We start from the raw sequence: 24,830 nt of genomic DNA, 5'->3' as shown, positions 1-24,830 counted from the left end.
AAATGGACCCTTGTGGTCTATGAGATCTGGGCTTTACAAAAGCATAGTGAGTGGGCTTACGTGGTTTAATTTGGTGAAAATGATACCAAGTAGCCATTTTTAAGCATGTTGTTTAAAATAAAATATATTCACAATTTATAATGTATTTAAAGATTAACTAATTTACTCAAATTTTAGGGCATCGACGTCCTGAAGTTTAAACCTCAAGGTTCAAACTTCAGGACATCGTGTCCTAAAGTTTAAACCTCAAGGTTCAAATTTCAGGACATCGTGTCCTAAAGTTTGAAAATTATGTCCAAAAATTCGAATCTTATATCCTGAATTTTAAATTAACAGTTCAAAAATTTAGGACACTTAGTCCAGAATTTCAAAATAACGATTCAAAACTTTAGGACACTAAGTTGTGAATTTCGAATTAGTAGCTCAAAAATTGAGGACACACAAATTCAAGATACTTAGACATGAAGTTGAGACGAATTGATTAATCTTTAAATATGTTATAAATTATGAATATATTTTAAATAAGATGCTTACAAGTGACTATTGCTGCACTTCTCCCTTTAATTTGGAGAAGATTTTGTCATAGGAAATGCTATTTTATTTCGTATAATTTTTTTTGTATATGAGTTGAATATGAAAATAAAATATAGAAAACATAGGTAAATAAAATACAGAAAATCTTTAAAAGTTTAATATTTATATTTATTTTAATTGTAACTGGTTACATAAGGATCTTTTTTTTTTTTGCATGCACATTTTGTTTGATTAAATGGTTGTTAATTTCATTTGGGACTATTATGTAACGGCTTCAATTCTCGTTTGGATTTAAAAATATAAATACGCTCTCATATATATAAAATGAAAAAGCTATTACCCGTTAAGCAAAGCAAAAAGGGTAAAAAAGGGAGCGCAATTTGAAAAGCAAACAGCGTAATAAGTTGGAGAAATCAGGCTATGAAGTTAAATAGAACGAACAAGCGAAGAAACTGAGAGAATCTTCGACAAAGCACACATGGCGGTCAAGCAGCTGATCGTTGCCGTTGAAGGCGCTGGCCGCAATTGGACCTTTCTGGCTAACAGTACTCATTCATGCACTGCAATCTCTGTGTGTGTGCGCGCGTGTGTGTGCGTGTGTGTGTGAATAGTGAAATTGATTCGTTATTAATTTTACTCATATCCTTGCAATGCAAAATAGTATACTACTATATACCAGAGGCAGAGCTAGAATTTTAAGTTTTGTGTGTTGGGGATTCTAGTTCATTTATGTTACTGGGTTCTAAATTTACAATATATTCAATGAATTTTTTTAAGACAAATACCCAAAGTTACTGGTTTGGCCGAACCCAAAAACAAATACCCAAAATTACTGGTTCGGCCGAACCCGCAATTCCTATGCTAGCTCCGCCCCTGCTATTTACTATTTGGTGTTTTTTATTGGAACTGAGTTGACAGTCAGTTTTAGTTGAGCATGTGTGAATAAAGAAGTTGATTCGTTATTAACTTTACTAATATCCCTGCAATGCAATATATTAAGTACTATTTATTGTTTGGTGTTTATATTGGAATTGAGTTGTGTTGACAGTCAGTTTTAGTTGTTTTTTCGTATTGTTTGGAATTTAGTTTATATTGGAATGGATTTTTGTGTGTGTGTGTGTGTGCGCGCGTGTGACTAATGAAGTTGATTCGTTATTAACTTTACTAACATCCCTGCAATGCAACATATTACTACTATTTATTGTTTAGTGTTTGGCGATGAGTTGTGTGGATAATCAATTTTAGTTGATTCAGTGTGTGTGTGTGTCAATAATGAAGTTGATTCGATATTAATTTTATTCATATCCATGCAATGCAACATATTACTATTTCCGTTTGGTGTTTTTATTGGAATTAAGTTGTTTTGACTTTTGAGAATCAATATTAGTTGATTTAGTGTGTGTGAATAATGAAGTTGATTCGTTATTAATTTTATTCATATCCATGCAATGTTACATATTCCTATTTCCATTTGGTGTTTTATTGGAATTGAGTTGTTTTGAGAGTCAATTTTAATTGATTGTTATTTAATTTACTTAATTATGTTTCCAATGTATATGATTGTATATTCCACCTTGTGTGATTTGATTTGAGTTGTGTTGACAGTCAATATTAGTTGATTTAGTAATATGCATATGATAGAGTGCTTAATTGTGTGACCATCTGATCCAAAACTTGAAGCTGCCAGAGGGATTACTGTTTAATTTGCTTAATTATGTTTCCGATGTGTAGGATTATGTATTCCACTTTGTGTGATTTGATTCGAGTTGTGTTGACAATCAACTTTTGTTGATTTAGTCATTCATATGGTATAAAGCTAAAATATTTGACCATATCATCCAATGTTAATGCTTAATAATGAAGCTATGGGTTCGGCCGAACCGAGTAGCCTTGACTCAGACCCTATATATGTGTTAAAAAATATATTAAATATTAAATATAGCATCTTGAACCTATATCAAATCCTGAAATTGCCTGTGCTTAAAGATACTTAGTTTGGCTTCTGATAGTGCAACAGGAGAAGAAATATTTCACGTGAAGTTAGTTACAAGACACCGAGGAGAGAAAAAGAAAGAGGAGAGGGGATAAAGACATTCTGAAAAGGGATTGGTTAGACCTGAAAATGGTTTGCTGCCTGGTTTTGAAGTTTTGTTTTTAATCTATATAGAATGCCCTCTTCTTTTCTCATGTGTAATGTGTCCATATCGTGAGGGATGATGTCCTTTATATGACCGTCCAGTTTGCTTAGGTGTCTTTGGATTTGCCAGTTTGGGTGGTCCTTGGCACCTTAATAATTTGTCGTAACCCTCCTGGGGGGCAAGGTGCTCATGCACTCATATTACTTTTGGTGATGGATTGTCAGTTGACATTGATAAGATCATTTGTGGGAAGTGACAATGATGGAATGATCACTAGATGCGCCAATTTAAAGGGCTTTCCAGTCCGATGCCTAGTTGTTGTGCTTTGTACATCCATGCAACAAACTGGGAAAGCTGGCGGTGGATGGTCACTCGCCCTCATTATCTGGGTCTGACTCGTTCCTGTAGTCGCCCATTCTATTGATCATCTCAAGCTGCTCGTTTAGACTGCTCAGCCTCAATCACTTCTCCGATCTGTTGATTTTTCTTGACTAAATTAACCTTTAGCCTTGTGATCCATGGGCTTCCTCTTGGCTTCTACTTCCAAGTTCGATTTTAACTGGATTAAAGAAACCTATACAAAATATATCAACATAATTAATGAGAAAGAGAGAAAACTCAATTGGAGGAATTCGAATTCCTGAGATTAGTGTTTGGATTGTGACCTTTGGCCATTAGCCCCCCTTATGAAATGTACTAAAAGACAAGGTGTAAAAATGCGCTCGAAGCTGAAAAAAGGCTATTAATAAACAAAGAAAAGCAAGTCAGTTGGAGCCGCAATTGGAAATTAGGCAAAAGCGAAAAAGGGGAATTAAAGAGAGTGAAGAATTGAAAAGCGGAAGTGAGAGCGAGGTATATAGCTTCCTTCCATAATTGAACTTTCCTCCATTCTCAATTTCATCTCCCATTCCTTAAGCTGTATGCGACCTGGTAAATAGAACCTCGCGCGGATAACAACAATCAATTTGCAGAATCTTTGGCAAAGCACACATGATGGAAAAACAGCTAATCGTTGCTGTTGAAGGCACTGCCGCGGTGGGACCTTTCTGGCAAACAATCATTTCTGATTACCTCGACAAGATGATACGGTACTCATTCATTCCACAACTCCCTCCGATTACCATCTGATCTACGTTTGCGTGGATCATTTCATCTTGACTGATTAATGAAGTTCATGTCGTCATTAATTTTATTGCTATCAATGCAAAGCAACTTATTTCTGTTTTGGTATGGTATTTTATTGGAATTGAGTTGTGTTAAGGATTGATTTTAGTCAAATTGGTAATGTGCATATTGCGGAAAGGGTTTTGCATGCCATCTTTTGTGACTGTACATTTGATTTAATTCGTCGATATTTAACAATTAGATAGTTACATGCTAGAATGCACCTGTAAGATTTGAATTTCATTTTAAAAAAATGAGACGGATTATTCACAAAAATTATTGGCATATGAGAGAGAAAAATATCATGCTATGATGCAAAATAGAGGACACGTCTCCACGGAGATACACCTCTATTTATGATGATTATGTCTAAAATAGCATTTGAGTTTTTGAGGAATTCCACTAGTTGACATTGATGGTGTTAAAGCCTTAATACCTAGTTGAACTTTGATAAAAGAATGAAAGAAAGAGGCCCTTATAAAAATTTAACCCTGAAAGGGATAGAAGTTTTCAGAGCTCAGGAGTATTCCTAAGGGCAGAGAAGACATTGCTTTTTCAAGGGGGGTTATTAGATGGCAGATCTGCCCTCCACTTTTAGTAAAAAATTGAAGCCTTGGGTAGTTGAGGCAAGGATCCTGACCTGTTTCCTAACCTTTTTTGCTTGCATTTTCAATGGTCTTGGGAAGGTGTGGTATCATGTAGATTGTAGTGAGACAATTCGCACCCATGTAGTGGTGGAGATGGCAGAGTGTGATCTTCATGGAGAAACATGTAATTTCAGTGAACAGATAAGTAGACAGGGTTAATTATTCTATCATTGTATGAGGATATCGATAATTGATGAAATGCGATGTGCTCATGTAAGAGGCTATCCAGCCATATTAGCAGAAATGGTACGTGGCTACCCGTGTTTTCTATTTATTTTTCCTTTGTTGGGTTGAAGGGTGTCAGAAGAAGATAACTATGTTCAAATGCAAAAACAGGTTTATGATTTTTTAACGGTTATCTCAACTATTGATTATAGGTAAAATGCTGTATCATATTCTATTTGCATTTGTCAGGAAGCGATAAAATTTTGGATACCTCCAGTTTCTTAGACTGTCATTTCCCATTATTTGACTTGCCTTGCTGCATTCGACACCTAAGGGAACTGCAAGCTTTGAGAAGTATAATTGCTGATCTTAAATCTGAAAGTTAGATATTAGCTATTTGGGAGTCTTAAATGCACTCCCAAATTTGTCAATTTGGACAGATTTGGATGAAGAAGATTGGACGTTTTAACACCTTTCCTAGTTTTATATGGGAACTTTTGGCATGTTTCCAGATGGGAAATGTTCTGGCCAGAATGATGTGGGTAACTTATCATGAAGGTTGCTTTCTATTTAACCATTTGTTTACAAAGTTGACATATACATCTCATGAGCCATATATTCATTTCCCCTCTCTGAGACCCAGGCTGTCGAGGAGAAAAATATGGTGAACAAACAACTTATTGTAGTTGTAGAAGGGACAGCAGCCTTGGGGTTTTATTGGCCTAAAATTCTTGTAGACTACCTGAAAGATATAATCAGGCCTGTTTCCTTACCTTTATGGCGGTTGTATTTTAGTTGTAGTATCCATTAGCTCCCAATTACATTCTTTCCCTTATTTGAGATGTTTTCCAGAGGATGAAGGTAGCAGAGATGAGGATGCTGAGGTGGATGTGCGGGCACACTAGGATAGACAAGATTAGGAATGAAGATATTAGGAGAAAGGTGGGCGTGGCACCTGTGGATGACAAGATGCGGGAAGCGAGGCTCAGATGGTTCGGGCACGTACGGAGGAGAAGCCTTGATGCTCCGGTGAGGAGGTGTGAGCGGTTGGCCGTGGTGGGTACCGGAAAGAGGTAGAGGGAGGCCTAAGAAGTATTGGGGAGAGGTGATTAGGCAGGACATGGTACGATTGCAGATTTTCGAAGACATGACCCTTGATAGGAAGGTCTGGAGGTTAAGCATTAGGGTTGTAGGTTAGGGGGTAGTAGAGCTTTCCTTACTTCATACCCGGGGTGAGGCGGGGTTGGATTAGGGTTGATCTTAGATGGCTTGCAGTTTATGTTGAGTCCACACTATCCTTGCTGTTTATCTTAGCCCCGGGTCTTGGATATTGGTTACTGCTGTTGCATGTCATTTATCTTTTGGTTGTTATGCTTCTGTTACTATTACGGTTTCTACTGGAATTACTAATGAATTGTCTTTTCTTGTTTTTATTTTCGTCTTTCTGAGCCGAGGGTCTATCGGAAACACCCTCTCTGCCCTATCGGGGTAGGGGTAAGGTCTGCGTACACATTACCTTCCCCAGACCCCACTTTGTGGAATTTTACTAGGTAGTTGTTGTTGTATTTGAGATGTTTTCCCTTATTTGAGATGTTTCTATGTCCTTTTTATGCGTCTTTTTTGTTTTGCGAATGCTCTTGTAAAGGGTGATGTTGGTCACTTAAACTTACATCACTTTATTTCTCGTCATGTATGGAGCAACCCACACATAAGAACATGTTGTTGAGTAGAACGCTGACAATTACCGTCAATCCGGCTCCAGGGTTCTTTTTGTTTCACTTTAGTGATTTTAGCATAGAGCTATTAACTCATTAGCTTTTCAATTTTCATATGCTTATCCCATTAAGAGAATGTGATTGTTCCAATAATATTCATATGATGATTGCAACTATATCTTGATTTAAAGTTTAAACTAGTTTATGACCTGTGTTAGTATTTTTCAAACATTATGTTTACTTGATTAATAGGCTTGGGTAATTTTTTCAGGTCCTTCACTAAATTGGAGCCAATAGAAAAGGTTCGTAAATTTTATATGATTCATCTTGTAAACCCCTTACTCTTCTTTAGTATTGCATGATGGTGATTGTAATGTCCAAGATACCCTATACTTGAATAGGGGAAGATGATATTCCATTCATGAGTTGAAGGCAATTATTAACTTCTCATGTGATTCTTTTAGTTATCTGATTTTACTTTCTTCTGTTGAAATTCCAGAAGCCATCTGCTGGCAATTGGCAGCTCGCAATGGTGGTTTTCACGGTGCATGGATCCCATGGTGGTTTGTGTCCATTTTATTCTCCATTGCCTTATTATGTTGGCTAACCCATTGGCCATTGCAGCTTAAGTATGAACAGTAGTTGTGCCTATAATTGGCCATTCACATTGAACCATGAGACCTGTTTGTCTATAATTTTTTTTTCCTTTTTTCTGAAACTCATCTCCAAATAAATTCAATTTTCAAATACCTTTTTTCAACTTAACTTCAAAAACTTCTTTTTTTTCTTTCAAATCTCACATTGTTTTATGTCCAAACGCCAAACGAATCTGTAGGGACCTTTTATGGGCTGTTTTGTACATCATCATTCCACCGTTATTAGGACCATTTTCTTCTGTGATCCTTGTGTACTCCATAATTTGGTGAAATATTTCAGTACATGATTTCCACATGTCAAAATCTTTATATGCAACCGAAGAACTGTTAAATTCTGTGTGATTCTCATAAGCCATCCATGACTTGAAAGTTGTTCCAGTTCTCTATTGCTCATGAGCCAAATCTTTCTGTTCAAGACATGAAGTAGACAAATACTCTCTTGTAGTTTGTGCAGTAAATCCTAAATTTTACTTAAATACTTTTCAATTTTTCCAGATTGATTTTTTCATTTATATTCCCTCAAATTTAGTAGTAGACTCTTGTTTCTGAAGTAGAAACCTTCAGCTTGTTATGGGTGCAGCATGCTCCATTCTTGTGTAAATCTCTTCGGATCCTGTGACGCTATCTCATGTAGAACTTGCTATTCAGTGAGTCCCCGTGTCCCCTCCAAACCAAAACAAAAGTAAAAGATTGCCCTGAGCAACATTAAAATTTGATGGGGATAATGTGTCCTAATTCAATGTTTTGAGGCTTTCTTTCACCTCTCGCGTGAGAATAAACATCTTTTTCTTTTTCTTTCCGGTTGACATGTCGTTTCTTTTTCATCTTCCATTTTCACCATCTTTAACACAGCTTGCCTGGTTCGACGAAGTGGATGGACAACAGACATAGATATGTTTTTCCAATGGCTATCAGCTATACCTTTCTCAGGTGGTGGTTTCAATGATGCTGCAGTTGCAGAAAGCCTTGCAGAGGCATTGACGGTGTGTTTTACTGTTTAGGATATTTTGAATACGAGTTTGGCTTTTCTGTCTCAAAGTGGTATTGTGAGTGTAGTTTTGTTTTGCTTGGTATTATTTATACATATCGTACTGTTTTACTTTCTATTACACGCTTGGCCATGTGTGCTTCCTTTTCCTTTTTAGAGAGTTCTCTGTGGGTTGATTGTTGAAGAGTAAAGAGGGGTTGGCTTTGGGGCAAAGCCAACAAGTCACAATGCTTCTCATTTTGAAACAGAAACACCATTGTGCTGTTTTCTGTTTTTGAGTTGGTCTAGAATCTGGTTTGTTTGGTCTAAATTTAAAAACCAGACAAGTGGTTGCCAATACTAACAGCCCCGAGTTTCTTATCAACCATGCTGTAGTGTAGGAGGAATTGATTATGTAGTGGACAGAACTTTGGTCTATGTCAGATCACAATGTAAACTGAACTGCTTCTATTCCACATACATAGCCTTTCTCTGCAGAACACAAATGTGTTTCTTCCTCATGCTGCATGTATATAAATATTTCACTCGACTGATGTTTCATGCAGATGTTTTCTTCACTCAATGGAAGCCAAACTCAACAAAATGTGGATGGGCAAAGACATTGCATACTTATTGCTGCAAGTAACCCTTATCCATTGCCTACACCAGTTTATCATCCACATATGCAGAATGTGGAGCAGAGTGGAAACATTGAAGCACATACTGCTAATCGACTATCTGATGCTGAGACAGTTGCAAAGGAATTTCCTCAGGTACTGTCGTACTGATGGTCTTTCCTCTTCAAAACCATGGTGCTTCTCTCATAATCCTCCGCTTATTGTTTTTATTTTCTTGCAGTGCTCTGTTTCCCTCTCAGTTATATGCCCAAAGCAGCTTCCGAAATTAAGAGCAATATATAATGCGGTAATTATACAGTTTTTCATTGAGTTTTTTCACTTGTTTTTAGGGTCACAACCTTGACAGTATGTTGAAGTTTAGCTCGTCTTAGTTTGTGATCCACAGTTATTACTGTTGCATATCCGTTCAAACACCTGTAGGATTAATTGTGTCACCCTCTGTTGAACTGAAAAGCTTCTAAATTTGAGACCCATTTACAATAGTTCTATGTTGAGGATACAGGCAGTAAAGTGATGATACCATATATATATATATATTTTGTTCGATAAGTGCACATAGTTTAAGTTGTACGGAATGCTGTTAGAGGAACTCCCTTTTTAAGTTCTTTCCTTTCTGGGTGCTTAAACCATCAGGAGCATTCCAATAGCTCAAAACTATGGATTCAGATAGAGAATAGCAAATCTGAATTTGATAGTCTACACGACATTATCACTCGTTATTGCTTTGTCTTGAATAAAAAAAGACAACCCATGTGAAATCTCTAGTCCCAGTTATTTCAAACTCATTGTGCTTGTTTATCACATGTAATATTTACCAAGTGCTCCAGAAAGTAGATTCCTGTAAACATTGTTGCCCATTTAAAGCTGTCACCGTTGAGAGAATGAAGCTTCCCTTTAGAATCCCAAAACTGAGAATGTGAAATATCCCATAGGAGTGGAGAAACTTCTAGCTTCATCATGGGGAAGTGTGGCATTGTGGATAAGTTATTGCTTTCTCTTTAGTTATCTTGAGATTCCCCATACTGCTTGATTTACTAAGTCATGGTTTCTGACTTTAGATCCTTTCATCATTCAGAAGAATGAATTATAAATGCTGCTGACTTGGCATGCAATGCTAACCTGGCATAGTTTTACTGCTGGTGATTTGAAATGCGAAACATATTCCCCTTCTCATTTAGTTGACTATACTAAGTGCAAATTTGTATTGATCTAGGGAAAACGTGACCCACAAGCAGCTGACCCGCCCATTGATACATCCAAGAATCCAAACTTTCTTGTCTTAATTTCGGAAAATTTCATCGAGGCTTGTGCTGCTTTCAATCGCACTGGAATGGAAATTTCGGCGCTAAACCAGATCCTGGTCGAAATGGATATGTCTTCTGTAGCTCCAGTTTCTGCGCCAGCAGCAACTTTTGATCCAGCAGGTTCAGGCAAAATCTGGAACTCTCTCTTATATACATGTGTTGTACGAATGCTTGCCCCATATATTGCTACCTTAAATCTATAGATATGCTGATTCATTTTGGATGTCCTTCTCTGTTGAAGAAGAATATTTCGTGAATATAAAGTGAGTAGTAGCCTAAGAGGATAAGTCAATAATTGAATGCATAAAATGAAAGGGCGCAGTTGACCCAAAGTGCTGCACTTCTCTGCAAGTTGGGTTCGAGTGATCTGTGAGATAGATCAACCATTTGACACTGTAGTGAAGTCAGCAATACCACAGTATATCTCACATATCTGGAAGACGTTTACTAGCCTGATATAATTTGAGTTTAACATCTTGAAACTTTTCATTGCTCTTGATTGAATCCAGAAAAAAGAAAAACCAAATGATAGTAATAATAGTATTAAAAGTAGCGTTTATACTTTATAGTAGAAGCAATAACACCAATGATAATGATAGTGATTACGATGACAGTGAACCATCAAAATTCAGGATACATGTGAATTCTTTCACTCTGCTCTCTCCATTTTGTTCTTCCTTATGCTGCTGCTGATTAATTTGTTTCAATAGCTGAGCTAGGCCTGTTGGATAGATGACTGGTGCTTAACTGATCAACTGGATTTTCTCTGTTGCTAATTCGTGCCTACTGTGTGTCCACCCCCCTTGTCAAAATTGTTTGAGGCATAAAAGCAGGCAGGCCTTTTTGCTTCTTACTCATCTATTATTGTCTTTTTCTGAAGTTGGGTTGAGTTGCGTCTGCTTGAATACCGTCTTATATTTCACTTCAAGTTATGGATAGTTAAAAATAATGAGTTCTCTTTCTTACGATATGTAGACTACTTCAATGTTGATAGTCGTTGGCTCATAAATCTCATGGTAGAGCATCCTATAATATATTGGCGATTCACTTTTTGTTGAAAGCTCTGATTTCTTTTCTATGTACCTTTCAGTTATGAGTCAACAACCAATTTCAGCTGGAAGTATTCCCTCTGCAACCGTAAACATGGTAAGATTCAATAACTTGTTTCCTTGCTTGTCCTTTGGATGGAGTATTTGCTTTGCTAAAACACCATAGAGAATTGTGGATGTCATGATCTTATTACATATGTTTTCAGGAGCCCACTACTGTAACCTCCGTTACTGGACCTGCTCTTCCACATATTCCTACTGCTCGTCCTACTTCTCAACTAGTTGCAAGCTTGCAAAGTGCTTCACCTATTTCTGTTTCTGAGGAGGTGGTCCCAAATAATGAGATTGTTAATGAAACAAAACCTATTCTCAGTGGGATGACACAACCCTTACGTTCATTTAGTGGTGCAGCTGCAAATGCCAGAATACTGAATGATGTTGCTCAAGCCCAGGCACTTGTTGGGGGAACTTCAATAGGACTGCAGTCTATGGGTGGGACACCTATTCTATCAAATATGATACCTGGTGGAATATCTTCTTCTATACCTGCTGCTCCAACTGTTTTATCATCTGGGCAACTAGCTGTCACTTCAATGTCTGGGTTAGTGCCATTAGCAGGAACTGGTCAGATAGCTCAAAACTCTGTTTCTGCATCATCCGTTTCGATAGCTCCCAGTATGTCTGGAAATTCAAACCTTTGCGTGTCCCAACTTTTGAGTAATATCCAAGGAGGTGTTAGTGCAGTCATGCACCAGAATGTGCTGAGTGGAACGGGTGCTGGTATGCCTTTTGGAACTGGCACACTGATGTCTACTCCAAGGATGACTCAACCAGGACACCCTGGAATGCAGCCTCTTGGCAGGAATAACAGTACAGAAGCTAACATACCTCTGTCTCAGCGGCAAACATCTGCTACATTGTCATCAGCTCAATCAAACTATGTCAAAGTCTGGGAGGTAAGGCCAACTAATAAGTAGAAAGAGCTGAAGATGGAAGGCAGACTCTATGTTCCATAAGAAAATCTCTATTAAAGTTTTCACAGTCTACACGACAGATAAATAGGATTTTAAATTTGAACAATTTTAAAGAGTTTTTGTGCATGAAGTTTTTGTACTACATTATCAAAAAAAATGTCTTGAAGTTTTTGTGTGTCAGTTGATACCTTGATTTAAGAGTCAAGAAGTGTCTGATCCATAGATTGATTAGCCGCTACTACAATCTCTTCTGACGATTCTACATTGGTTGCTCCTAAAGTACAATCTTGTGGTCATTTTTTCTTCTCGAGGTGATTAGACAAACATATGTATGATAACCACTGAAGGAATCCTTTTAAGGAGCTTTCTGAAATCACTTTGAAGGTTGCAATCGACTGCAAATTTCTTGCTCCATTTTCTAGATACCTGTTGTCAACATATCACATTCGTGTTCGTCCATCAATATCTGGAGAAATTGTGCTTGTAAAGTGTGAATTGATGTTTTAGTGTGAGTCTAAAATCTAGTAAATAAATTAAACTAATTTGAAATGTGTCCGAGTTCAACTAATCCTGGAAACAGCCTCTCTACCCTTCCGGGGCAGGGGTAAGGTCTGCGTACACTCTACCCTCCCTGGACCCCACTAGTGGGATTTTAGTGGGTATGTTGTTGTTGTTGTTCGAGTTCAACTAAATTCAGTAATGTGTTCCAGTTCTTAGTCATTTTGTTGCTTTCTTTGGTGACTCGTGTCATAAGTTTATATTAGAAATATGAACAGTATAACAACAACAACAACAACAACAACAACAAAAAACCCAGTGTGTACGCACACCTTACCCCTACCTCATAGAGATAGAGAGCTTGTTTCTGATAGACCCCCGGTTCAAAGAACAATGAAGATAAAGCAAACCAAGTAGCAAAGCATATTAGCAACAATGTAACATGGTAATGGGCGTGAATGCCACAACATGCATAATAAAGAACCATAAATAAGAAATTACAAAAATAGTCCTAGTACTACTGAATGGCCTAGGAGGAACACACTACTATCTGTCAACCTACAACCCTAATTCTCAACCTCCACACCTTCCTATTGTGGGTCATGTTCTCTATAAGCTGAGCAATGACATGTCCTGCCTAATTAGCTTTCCCCAATACGTCTTAGGCCTACTCCTTCCCCTCCTCGGACCCGCCATGGACAACCTCTCACACCTTCTCACCGGAGCATCTATGTCTCTCCTCTTCACATGCCTGAACCATCTCAGCCTCGATTCCCGCAACTTGTCCTCCACAGATGCCACTCCTACCTTGTCCCTAATAACTTCATTCCTAATCCTGTCTTTCCTAGTATGCCCGCACATCCATCTCAACATTCTCATTTAAGCTACTTTCATCTTTCGGCCATGAGACTTCTTGACGGGCCAACACTCAGCTCCATACTAATATGAACAGAAAACTGAAACTGAGAAATCAGAGGATGGCACACCGAGAAGGAGGGAAGGGGCTTGACATGCAAAATGTGATATTATGCTTCCAAATCCATGGGGTAAAATAATGAACAATATTTAAAGATGAGTATTTGTTATAGCATATACTAGTTACAAGATTAGAATGTTGATTGATGCTTAAGCTTAAATCTACTGGATGACTACTGAATTTTTCTCATAAAATATGAGTATTGAATTTTTCAAATACTTTATAAGATTACACTCAAAACAAAGTAGTTAACATGACGTCTTAAGATGGTAAGGTGTAGCAGGTTGAAGCATTGTGAGCAGAACATGATTAATAGGCTTTTAGCATTCAATCCATATTTTTTCTTTGTTAAACCAGAGATAATGCATTTTGATGAAAAGGGCAATAGTGAGACGTCAACTAGGTGTCTCGCTCTTTCTATTAAAATATAGTGCTTTCTTTGCTCTTCTACTACTAGGGCAGCCCCGTGCACTAAGCTTTCTTTGCTCTTCTATTACTAGGGCAGCCCCGTGCACTAAGCTCCCGCTATGCGCGGGGTTCGGGGAAGGGCCGGACCACAAGGGTCTATCGTACGCAGTCTTACCCTGCATTTCTTTGCTCTTCTACGTTTATTCTAATCTTCCTTGACAATTTGGAAGAGTACTGAGATATGATGTTTCTGCAGCTTTATTTACTTGAACCATAACCAAAGTTTTGTGAATTAACTATTTTGTGAACATCTGAATGTGTTTAGTGTGGTGATTTCCTTACGAATTGCATTCATTCAAGTAATTGACAATGTTGATAAATGGGGTCCTTATTGTCGGTACATACAGTTCTATTTTTCTGTGTATGTTTTTAAAATGAACTTGATTGTTTTGGTAAACCATTTTAGTCATCCACTGTGTTCCATTTTTCCAATCATTTTCCTTAGAGATTAACTACATGCAGCTGCATTTTTAGATTATATTGATGAACCACTGCTAACTTTATGATGAAAATGTTGCAGGGAGACTTATCGGGGCAGAGACAGGGAGAACCTGTACTTATTACCAGACTCCAGGTGTGTGGGAACTTGTTATCAGAAATTAGGTCCTTTTAATAGTTTCATTATCAGGTGACAGTGGCCAAGGGATGGCGCTCCAATTTTCGGAATTTGTCAGTTATCAAAAAAAGATTGTAATTCCTTTTTCATGCTCTAAAATGATATTTGATTCTTTGCTGATTGAGTAAGATCTTGCGGTTTATTCTCTCTTGTGGCAGGGGTTCAGGATTGCTTCAGCTTCTAAATCGTAAGTACATTTTCATTAATGCTTTGATTTAACTGCTCTTTTGCAATTCAAGTTGATCACAGTGGTAGTTACCTCTCTTTGAGTGAAGCTACTAAATTCTTTCTCCGCATGCGTAGGAGAGTACATCATTGTTTCTCAAGGTTAGATGGTTTTAGCACACTACCACTATTTTCAGCGTTCAAGATACTTACACTTTACAACATTCATATCTTAAGCCTAATGAACTGATGTTTAGGACTCAAAAATAATTTCATTTTTGTGATGCACTTAACCTCTCAAGTTCTTGCAACAACAGCAAATTGAAGATCAGTGAAAAGACTAAAGACCTCATTGTTAAGTTTCAAGAACTTGCTACTTGGAGAGAGATGGGTGACCTTAGTCTGGTGATCCTTCATAAAATTCTTTTACTGAAGCTCATCCAGTTTTTTTTTTTTTTTTTGAATTGATAACTTTTTTATATATTAATAACATTAGTACATAGGTTGTACTAAAAACCAGATTTACAAGTAGGTGGTAAGTAGATGTGCTGGTGTGCAACCTAGCAAGATCCTAGTATGTCTACGATTGTCAATGTATCTTCTGTGTAAATCTGTTTACACCAAAAACAAAAAAGAAAAATACAATTGAGTTTAATCTTCTGTACTGGGTTGCTTCTATCTTCAAAACATCTAGCATTCCTTTCCCTCCAAACTGTCCACCAGATACAAGCCGGGACAGTCCTCCATCTATCTCTGTTAGTTGCTTCAGCACCAGCTTCTTCCCAACTATAAAGAACTTCATTAATCCTGCATGGCATTGTCCATGAAATACCCCTAAGACTAATAAAGATTTTTCATAGTTGGTCTGTTATCTTGCAATGTAGAAATAAATGGCTAGCAGTCTCAGCGTTTTCCCCACATAGGAAACATCTTGAACACAGAGAAATTCCTCTTTTTATGAGATTATCCTGGGTTAATACAACCTCCTTTGCTGGTAGCCAAGAGAAACATGCTACCTTATATGGAATCTTGGTCCTCCATATATGCTTCCATGGCCAAGCATCTATCTGAAGATCATTTTGATTCAAAATCTTATATGCATCCTTCACATGATAGACCCCTCTGTTGTGCCTCTGCCACCAAAGTGAATCCACCCCTTCATGTAATCCTTTAAATGCTTCCAGCTCTTTGTAGAGGTTAGCTAATCTTGTTATCTCCCAGTCATTCAACTGTCTTCTAAGAGTGAGTTCCCATCCTTGATAACTCCACATATCAGCAAGTGTCCTATGCTGGTTTTGCGCCAAACCAAATATATCGGGGTATCTTTCCTTTGGGCTTCCATGTCCCAACCAATTATCATTCCAGAATGATGTGTTCCTTCCGTTGTTCACTCTTATGGAAGAGTGAATCTTCATTATAGGCCAAAGTTCTCTGATGGATTTCCACACACTAACTCCATATGATATGCTGACTTTGTTTGACACCCAGTTATTTTCATCACACTTAGCTTTGATCACTTTGCTCTATAAAGTTTGAGGTTCTTGAGAATATTTCCATAGCCATTTCATTCTAAGAGCCTTGCTTTGATTCTTCAAATTTCTTATTCCTAAACCACCTTGTTTTTTGGCCATTGTGAGGAATGGAAGACCTTTTTCTCTTTATTCCCTTGCCAAAGGAAGGATCTTCGGAGTTTGTCCAGTCTCTGTATGATTCCAGCAGGAATTGGGAACAAAGACATCATGTAAGTAGGAAGTGAGTCTAATACTAAGTTGGTTAAAACTAGTCTGCCCCCCATTGATAGGTATTGCGATTTCCATCTTGACAGCTTCTTCTCACACTTTTCAATGACTGAATTCCAGATCTCTTTGGACTTGGATCTTGCACCAAGAGGCATCCCAAGGTATACAGTTGGTAGGGACCCTACTTCTCCTCCCATTATCTGTGTCAGTTGCTCCATGTTATTAACTTCATTAATGAGATAAATATGGCTCTTTCTCCAGTTGATGTGTAGTCCTGAAATTCCCCCAAATAAGACCAAGATGATCCTTAGAAACCTAAGTTGCTCCTCTTCAGCGTCACAGAAGACTAGAGTATCATCAGCATATTAAAGATGTGTGATCTTTAGACTGTTTGCCCCATTCCTCTGAACCTCGAAACCTTTAACCCAACCATTGACTTTGGCTGTTTTAATCATGTTATTCAGTCCTTCCATGACTATAGTGAATAGAAAGGGAGATAAAGGATCACCTTGTCTTAGACCTCTGTGTGCATGGAAGAAATCTTCACGAGATCCATTTATGAGAATGGAGAAATTAACAGTAGATATGCAAAATTTCATCCAACTGATCCATTTCTGCCCAAAACCCATTTGTTCTAACAATTTCAGTAGAAAGCTCCGGTTGACATGATCATAAGCCTTCTCAATATCTAGTTTGCATAGGATTCCGGGTTCTTTCTTTTTGATTCTTGAATCCACAGCTTCATTAGCAATCAACACTGCATCTATTATTTGTCTTCCTTTGATGAAAGCCATTTGTTGAGCATTTACTAGTTTTCCAACCACCCTCTTAAGTCTTTCAGTCAAGACTTTTGAGAGCAGTTTGTAGAAACTACCTATCAGATTGACCTGAAATCTCTCAATTCTTTCGCACCTGTCTTCTTTGGTATCAAGGCTATGTATGTCATTGAAGCTTTTCTCAAACATCTCTTGGGAATGGAAGTTGTTGAAGGCCTCCATGATGTCGTGCTTCAAAATATCCCAGCACTTAATGAAAAAACCCATTGTGTATCCATCTGGACCTGGGGCTTTGTCAGTTGCACACATCTTCAGACAGCTCAGGACTTCTTGTTCCTCAAATTTACTCTGGAAAGACTCCTTCTTTGATTCAGAGATTTTTGGACTGTTTTCGAAATTGACTGTCGGTCTCCACTTTTCAGGTTCTGTGTATAACCCCTTGTAGAATTCAATGATCACATTCTTTATTCTGTCTGGCTCCTCAACTGCTTCATCTTGAATCATTAGTTGATCAATATTGTTGTTTCTCTTGTGTGCATTGGCAGTACGATGGAAAAACTTTGTATTCCTATCCCCTTCTTTGAGCCATAGAGCTCTTGATTTCTGTCTCCATGCACTTTCTTCGTTCTTGAGGTGATCCTCGAACTCCATGAGGGTAGTTGCCTTCCTCACTGATTCCTCCTCTGTCAGAGCTCTTAATTGTTGTGTTGCCTCAAAACCTGCTTGACTCAGCAATTTTGATTTTTGCAATCCCAGATTTCCTTTACAACTTCTGCTCCATTCTTTTAGCTTGCCTTTGAGAGCTTTTAATTTGCAAGCTAAAATATAGTCTGGTCTTCCTGAAAATTCAAAAGATGTCCACTAGTTTCTAATTTTGCCATCAAAACCTTCCACGTTCAACCACCAATTTTCAAGCTTAAAGTATGATTTAGCTTGTTCCCAGGCACCACAGCATAGAGCCACAGGTGAATGGTCAGAAATCAGCCTTTGTTGGAGAGTTTGCTTGATATTTCTGAAGCTTTCATCCCATTCTTCTGAAATGAGAAATCTATCAATTCTAGACGCGGTTGTATGATTATCCCCTTTGAACCAAGTATAGTAGCCTCCTTCGAGTTGAAGATCTATCAACTCCATGTCTTCTATAAAATCCGAGAATTCCACCATCTCTCTGGACCTCCTCGAGCATTCCCGTTTTTCAGAAGGGTACCTTGTGACGTTAAAATCACCACAGACTACCCAAGGGCCTTCCATTAATCCCCTCACTGCACCAATTTCTCTCCATATTGTTCTTCTTTCTATTCTGCAATTTGGAGCATACACTCCTGTTATATGACATCGAAATTCTGTAAAAGAGCCTCGAACTTGCATGTCAAAGTGTATGCACCAGTCTGTAACACCTCCCATTTCCATACTCTGCAATCCCATAGTAACAAAATCCCCCCTCTCGTGCCACTAGCTTTTAAACATGCATACCTCACCCATCTCCCACCCTAAATTTGATTTACTATTTCCTTGATATCCCCCTCCACTTTTGTCTCTTGCATACAGACATTATCTGTCTTTCAATTCAGCACTTGACTTTTTATGATCTCTCTTTTCTTCTTGTCATTTAATCCCCTAACATTCCATGAAATTAAATTGATCTTCATATTGCAATAATAGATAGATCTCTTCCCCTACTTCTTTTCCCATCACTCTTGAATTTGACATCAAAGGAGGTTAATCCTTTTAATTCCAGTGAGCCTTTGAACCTTTGTTTCTTCACCTCTATCTCTGTCTTCACTCTTCTAACTTGTCTGCAACTGTCAATTTGCATTAGTAACTCCAATGCTTCTTCTTCGTGGCCTTCAAAATTTACTCCAAACATTTTCCCCAATTTGATCATATTTTGATGGACCCACAGTGTTGCATCCATCTCTTTATCCATTACTGGATTGTGTTGTTGTACTGATATAGGAGTAACCTTCTCGATTTCCCAATCTTGGATAGAGTTGAAGTGCTTCAGCTATTGTTGGTGCTCCAATGCATTTTCAACTTGATCTTCCCCCATCTTTTTGTTTATGGTATGCTCCCCTGCCTTCTGTCCCAATATTCCTATCTATGCTTCACCTTCTGGCTGATCGCAACTCATATGTGTTGCTTGTGGCATAATTTCAAGGTTTGCAATGGGAATTGGATCCCCCGGATTGGATTCTTTGACTTTCAAGTAAGAGGTGTACCCCAGATCGAGTTTCCTCTTTTAGGAATGAAATGGAGAAAGTTTATATGTCCCTCTGCATATTTATCATGGACAGATTTTAATTTCTATTTCTAACTCAGATCTTTATTGCACCATGCATACATCCTAGCGTATTTTAAAAGCTGAAGACCACAATAGTATCCTCTGGGAAAAATTTGAATCCAAATAAATGAGATAATAACTAATAAGAAACATGGTATTGTGTAGCATGGATAGGAAACGGCATCAAATTGGATAAGTGGTACGAGAAAAAGATACAAAGTTCTTAAAATTATGGGGATAAGGTGCGGTGAGTAGTTCTAATGCGGAGGAAAAATTTCCAAAATCTGAGGGACGCAGCGTGAAGCAACAAACAAGAAAACCTGAACTCAGAAGCACTGCTGTAGACCAATTTGAACCGGGGGATAAAGTAGTGAAGGGGAAGAGGGAGAGAAAGAGGAAGACGAAGAAGAAGAAAACTTGAACCAGTATATGGCAGTAGACAAAACATGGTGTTGACGTATAAGGCACTCATGTCCAAAATGTAGGACGGTGTCTAAAACTCAAAAGATTATGGGAAATAAAAACATGTCAGCTATGCGTTCAATGCATGTTCACTGCATCTCCCCTACAAAAGTCTTGACTCCAATACACAACTTCAACTATTCCAAAAGGTGTGTATCAAGTATGAGAAGATATGATATTGTCAGAAACTTTTAGTAGTGGCCTAATGTATTATAAAATTGTTGGTCAAAGTGAAGGTAGAGCAACAGAGAAAAGGCAAGCAACCGAGAAAAGGGAGTTGCTTGATACACACCCTCCTGGAGATTCTCTTGGGGTTAGATGAAAAGATGAAAGCGAGCACCGATATTTAACTGTCTAAAGAAATATGAATGTGGCAGATATACTAGTTTCTTATCATTTTCTAGCATCATCACTCGCAAAGCTTGTGAACTATTCTTTTTACTGAAAGCTTTAAGCATCTGACTTGTTCCTTTAGCTGAAATCTTTATATTCTCCAACCTGCATTATATTTTCTTTGCAGCTTACTAAGGCGTGAAAGGTCCCTGATACTTTAGTTTTCAGTTAGAGGCTTTATCTGAAACAAATTGTTGAAAATCTTTCAAATAACACGGGGTTCAAGATGATAAACTATTTTCTGTAAAGTTCTATTTTTGCAGCTTAGTTGCATGAAAGACTACTGTTAAGATGATCTCATTATTGCTTCTCTTCTATGTAGCTGTGGTAGATGATGCCAACTATATACACATTAATCCCACACTCTATTGGGGTCGGCTATATGACTATGTCGCTCCATTTAAACTCATCTCAGGCTAATATTTACAAAAATAAAAATAGAAATAAAAAGTAATTGTAGTTCTCTACATTTTCTACTGGTATATAAATCTTTTTCATGACTAAAGGACTCCTAGAAAGCATAGGACCTAAAGTAAACGTACTAATATGACTAATACATATTTCCAACTAATTGATATCGCATATATAGATCTTTTCTTCCGTTGTGCCGTATTTTTGGTCAAGTCTGCATGGATTCTGTGAAGACGTTCCAAACCGGTGGTTTAATGGATGGGTAGTCTCTTTAATATGGCTTGAGAAATCCTCACCTCTTGAGCTAGATTTTGGAGTTGAGTTAGGTCCATTTAACATGATATCAGAGCAGCACCCATTCCAACCCGATGTTGGGCCCCCGTATTAGCCCACGTTCCAGATATCCAGCCCCTGAGGGTGTGTGTGTGTGAAGAAGTCCCACATCAGTGATTTAAGGGATAAGTGGTTTCTATAATATGGCTCGGGTAATCCTCACCTCTTGAGCTAGCTTTTGGGGTTGAGTTAGGCCCAAGGTCCATTTAACAGAATCCGTCATGTCAACTAGATAAGCTTAATTTTCTTGGCTTATAAGGAAATTCAACTTTTTCTTCTTTGTCTATCGCTATGACTTAATTGCACCTTAAATCTTTCAAAGTATTATACTGCATTAACACTTCGAACTGATTTTTTTCTTTGATCAGGCTTGCTGCGGATTGGCCCCAAACAATGCAAATTGTTCGCCTTATTACGCAGGAGCATTTGAATAATGAGTAACTCTTCTGAGCCAAAAATATTTTTGATCTTGCTGGATCTTCTTCATTTGTCAGATATTGATTCCTGTTCTGTCATACAAAGTACAAACAGCTACTGAAATTTTGTGACATTTATGCAAGTGTTAGACGGCTCATCGGAAAGTCAGAAATTGTAGTTTTTTGGGCAATGGACCAGCATGTATTTCTCAGCCAGCTGCAGGAAAAGAAGTTTGTGAGTGTTCTTGAGTCTAAAGATTGCTTTCTTTTCTGCAAGTAGAGAACAATCAGAGTTCAGTTATAATTCACTTTGCTAGAATACTTGTCAGTGCAAAGTTAGTGTTAAGTTTAAGGCTCCTGCTATGAATTGGCATCTCTGTGTAACAGTCATATAAATTGCACTCATACATGGCAAAGGTGTGATATTCTTGTTCATGGTGAATGATCTGAAGGTGGTAGTCTAAGATGCTGTATGGTATAACTTCCAGAAAGCATTATTAGATTATCAAAAAGATGTGGATTTGCATCCGTGTAATCGTGTGCATAAAGTAAACCTATAAACCACTTAAGAGGCTTTTTAGAATTGATTCGAGGTTTTTAGGCCAATTGATGTTTTTATGTAACAGACTAGAATATCTTTATGCACTACCACGTCACGTGAAGTTGTGGTACACTCTCGTACCACACCTATATAGTGTTTCAGGTTTTATCATTGTGTTTTATCTTTATTTTTAGAGTGTCACATATTGGTTGAGGGAATTAATTGTTTTTCCTTATATATTTTGGACAATTCTCACCTCATGAGTTAAATTTTGGGGTTGAGTTAGACCCCAAATTCATTTTCTTTACATGGTGTCAGAGCAGACCCATCTCAATTCTTGGTTTATCCAATGTGGACCCCATGTAATATTGTCTACGCTCTAGCTGTCTAGCCATGAGCGTGCGGTGGGTGTTAAGAGTTTCCCAAATTTGTTGAGAATAAGTTGTCTCCTTATATGGTCTTTGACAATCGTCTACCTCATGAGTGAGCTTTTCGAGGTTGAGTTAGGTTCAAGGTTCAATCATATATATCAGTCCTCCTGTTTAATTTTTTTCTACCTCACAAATGGGTTTAGGGAGGGGGCACAAAGAACGTGTTTATGCAGAAACTGTTGGAATTTGACAGAGTCAGAATAATTATTGATTGGTGATCAAAGGAAACACCTGGTGTTTGACATTACATATACAGAATCCGCAGACAGCTAGAGATGTTAAAAAAAATGAATGGCACATGATTGGTTGCTTTTTTCTTGCTTAACACCTTACCAAGTCTAGCAGTTTAATTTTATATCAGGATATTGCGAATTAATGAGTTAGATCATTAAGACATTCATGTGCGTAGTTAGTTTCTCACTCCTTAAGAAAAACTACCTGGTTCCTGTAGTATTTGTCCTTTTTTCCTGACTAGTAGAATTTGTCTGATGAACTGATCTATTTTCCCCTGTGGCAATTGTACTTTACAAAGTATGCATTTGAATTCACTCGCTCTTGAAATTTTCAAGGTCTAATCGCATTTCTCTGGTATTTTTCGGTGGGAATTTGAACTTAATTTCCCAACATGTGCATTTGCATGCTGTTTTCTGAACTATCTACTGAACATATTGTGCAGCTCTGCTCTTTACCATATTTCTCTTTTATTTCCTTTGATGAGAGGGTAGGCGATCATGGTGGATGTTTCGAGGGACTGGTGTTTTGCGATTCTATATGTATAATATATGCTGTACTTGATAAGGAATTCCTGTGCAGCTTTCTCAATCTAAAAAGGTCTGCTCAGCTGACAATTTTTCTCTCTGTAAACTGGTTAGTGTGCAGTAATTCAACTACCATCACAGGCAATGATTCTCTCTGTTTCTGATAAAACCTGCCGCTTAATTGGAATGCTGTTTCCTGAGGTAAGAAAATCTTTGACATTCTTAGCAACACCTATTATACAATCATTTAGATGCAGCTGTAAATTTTATGATCTCTCAAATGCATAGACATTCGTTTTTTCAGAATACGGTGGTGTTTAAGCCACAGAAACTCAATCAGCAGTTGGAAGCACAACATCCACAGCTAGAGCAACTGCTGCTGCAACAATCGCTTCCCCTATTACAGCAGCAGCGAGCCCTTTCACGGCTACAGCAGCAGCAACCCCTTCAACAGCTGCAGCAACAGCAGCATTTGATGCCACTAAAGCGAAAACGTAACATTCCTCTGCAGCAACAGCCAAAGATTCCCAAATTACATCGACAACAGAGTCCACAAATACAGCAGCAACAGCAGATACCGCAAATGCAGCAAACAGAGCAGCAGCAACCAATAATTGGGACATGTGTGAATCAAGCATCAACCGGAGGTCCTAGACGGGCGCAACTTATGTCTCAGGGACAGGCTTCTTCACGAGGACTGCCAAACGTGCCCTGAGGAGGCTTTATGAATTGAACATGGCAATGAATTAGACAATGAGTCGTTGTAGAAATGCAATCATACTGGAGCAGCCGAAATTCTTACTGCTTGGCTATCGAATTTTGAACTCATTTTTCATGTCGAAGGATACTTACAAAATACAGAGCATTTAAAACTAATTAGCTCCAGTGTGGAAAGTAATTGGCTGCCCAATATGATCATTACTCTTCCTCCCCAAATCCAAACCTTCACCTTGGGGGCTTGCTGTACACTATCCCTGTTGACCCTTTTGGATTTATAGGTTGAAGAAACAAAAATTTCATTTATTGTGTACACCTTTAACTTCAATTTTTTTTTGATATCAATAGGTTTCCCTCCAGATAGCAGAGGGTCTATTTCCAGGCGCCGTGGTTATTTTCAAGACAGTTTCTTTGGTACTGCTCCTTTTTCAGGTGGATATTCTGGTGGCATTGTCTCTTTCCAACAATTCCTGTGTAAATTTTGGTTAGATCTGTAGCATGTTTGGCCAAGCTTCTCCTAGGTGTTTTTCTTCGAAGTTGAAGTGTTTGGCCAAGCTTCTCCTAGGTGTTTTTTTTCCGAAGTTGAAGTGTTTGGCCAAGGTTTTAAGAGAAAAAAAAGTGCTTTTGAGAAGAAGCAGAAACAGTTTTGGAGAAGCAGAAAAAAGTAGCTTCTTTCTAGAAGCACTTTTTTGAGAAGTATTTTTGAGAAAAATACACTTAAAAGTACTTTTTAAAAGTTTGGCCAAATATTAATTGCTGCTTAGAAGTGCTTTTTAAATTAATTAGCCAAACACAAACTGTTTTTCACCAAAAGTACTGAAAAAATCACTTTTGAAAAAAAAACACTTATCAAAATAAGTTGATTTTTCTAGCTTGGCCAAACAGGCTAGAGTGTTGA

At 37.9% G+C, this 24,830-nt stretch overlaps 1 protein-coding gene across 6 annotated transcripts; it reads left to right on the top strand.

Annotated features, from left to right (window-relative positions):
* The first annotated feature begins 879 nt into the window (after positions 1–879).
* On the top strand, positions 880–24,313 carry LOC107786082 (mediator of RNA polymerase II transcription subunit 25). 6 transcript variants are annotated; one of them, XM_075241343.1, is made up of 18 exons: positions 928–1,079; positions 2,544–2,643; positions 2,897–3,524; positions 3,644–3,760; positions 6,635–6,665; positions 6,863–6,926; positions 7,872–8,002; positions 8,553–8,759; positions 8,845–8,910; positions 9,838–10,048; positions 11,019–11,074; positions 11,184–11,933; positions 14,414–14,467; positions 14,668–14,696; positions 21,438–21,506; positions 21,630–21,720; positions 23,330–23,416; positions 23,520–24,313. In XM_075241343.1, exons 4-18 carry the CDS (start codon positions 3,663–3,665, stop codon positions 23,928–23,930), a joined length of 2,355 nt encoding a protein of 784 aa, XP_075097444.1. In that variant the 5' UTR covers positions 928–1,079; positions 2,544–2,643; positions 2,897–3,524; positions 3,644–3,662; the 3' UTR covers positions 23,931–24,313. The 6 variants fall into 6 exon arrangements, with proteins under 6 accessions (XP_016463001.1, XP_075097442.1, XP_075097445.1 ...); XM_075241342.1 differs by having other exon boundaries at positions 9,838–10,054; XM_016607515.2 differs by having other exon boundaries at positions 880–3,524.
* Positions 24,314–24,830: the final 517 nt, after the last annotated feature.

This window comes from Nicotiana tabacum, chromosome 20 (assembly GCF_000715075.1).
Source record: "Nicotiana tabacum cultivar K326 chromosome 20, ASM71507v2, whole genome shotgun sequence".
Lineage (NCBI taxonomy): Eukaryota > Viridiplantae > Streptophyta > Magnoliopsida > Solanales > Solanaceae > Nicotiana > Nicotiana tabacum.
The sequence above is the reverse complement of the archived record's forward strand: the minus strand, read 5'-3'. Positions and strand labels throughout refer to the sequence as shown.

Excerpts from the sequence above, each read along its gene's own strand:
- LOC107786082 (XM_075241341.1), top strand. The coding sequence starts at position 3,663 with ATGATGGAAAAACAGCTAATCGTTGCTGTTGAAGGCACTGCCGCGGTG. Across the intron at positions 3,761-6,634 it reads TACCTCGACAAGATGATACG|GTCCTTCACTAAATTGGAGC; the intron begins GTACTCATTCAT and ends TAATTTTTTCAG. Across the intron at positions 8,003-8,552 it reads GCCTTGCAGAGGCATTGACG|ATGTTTTCTTCACTCAATGG; the intron begins GTGTGTTTTACT and ends TGTTTCATGCAG.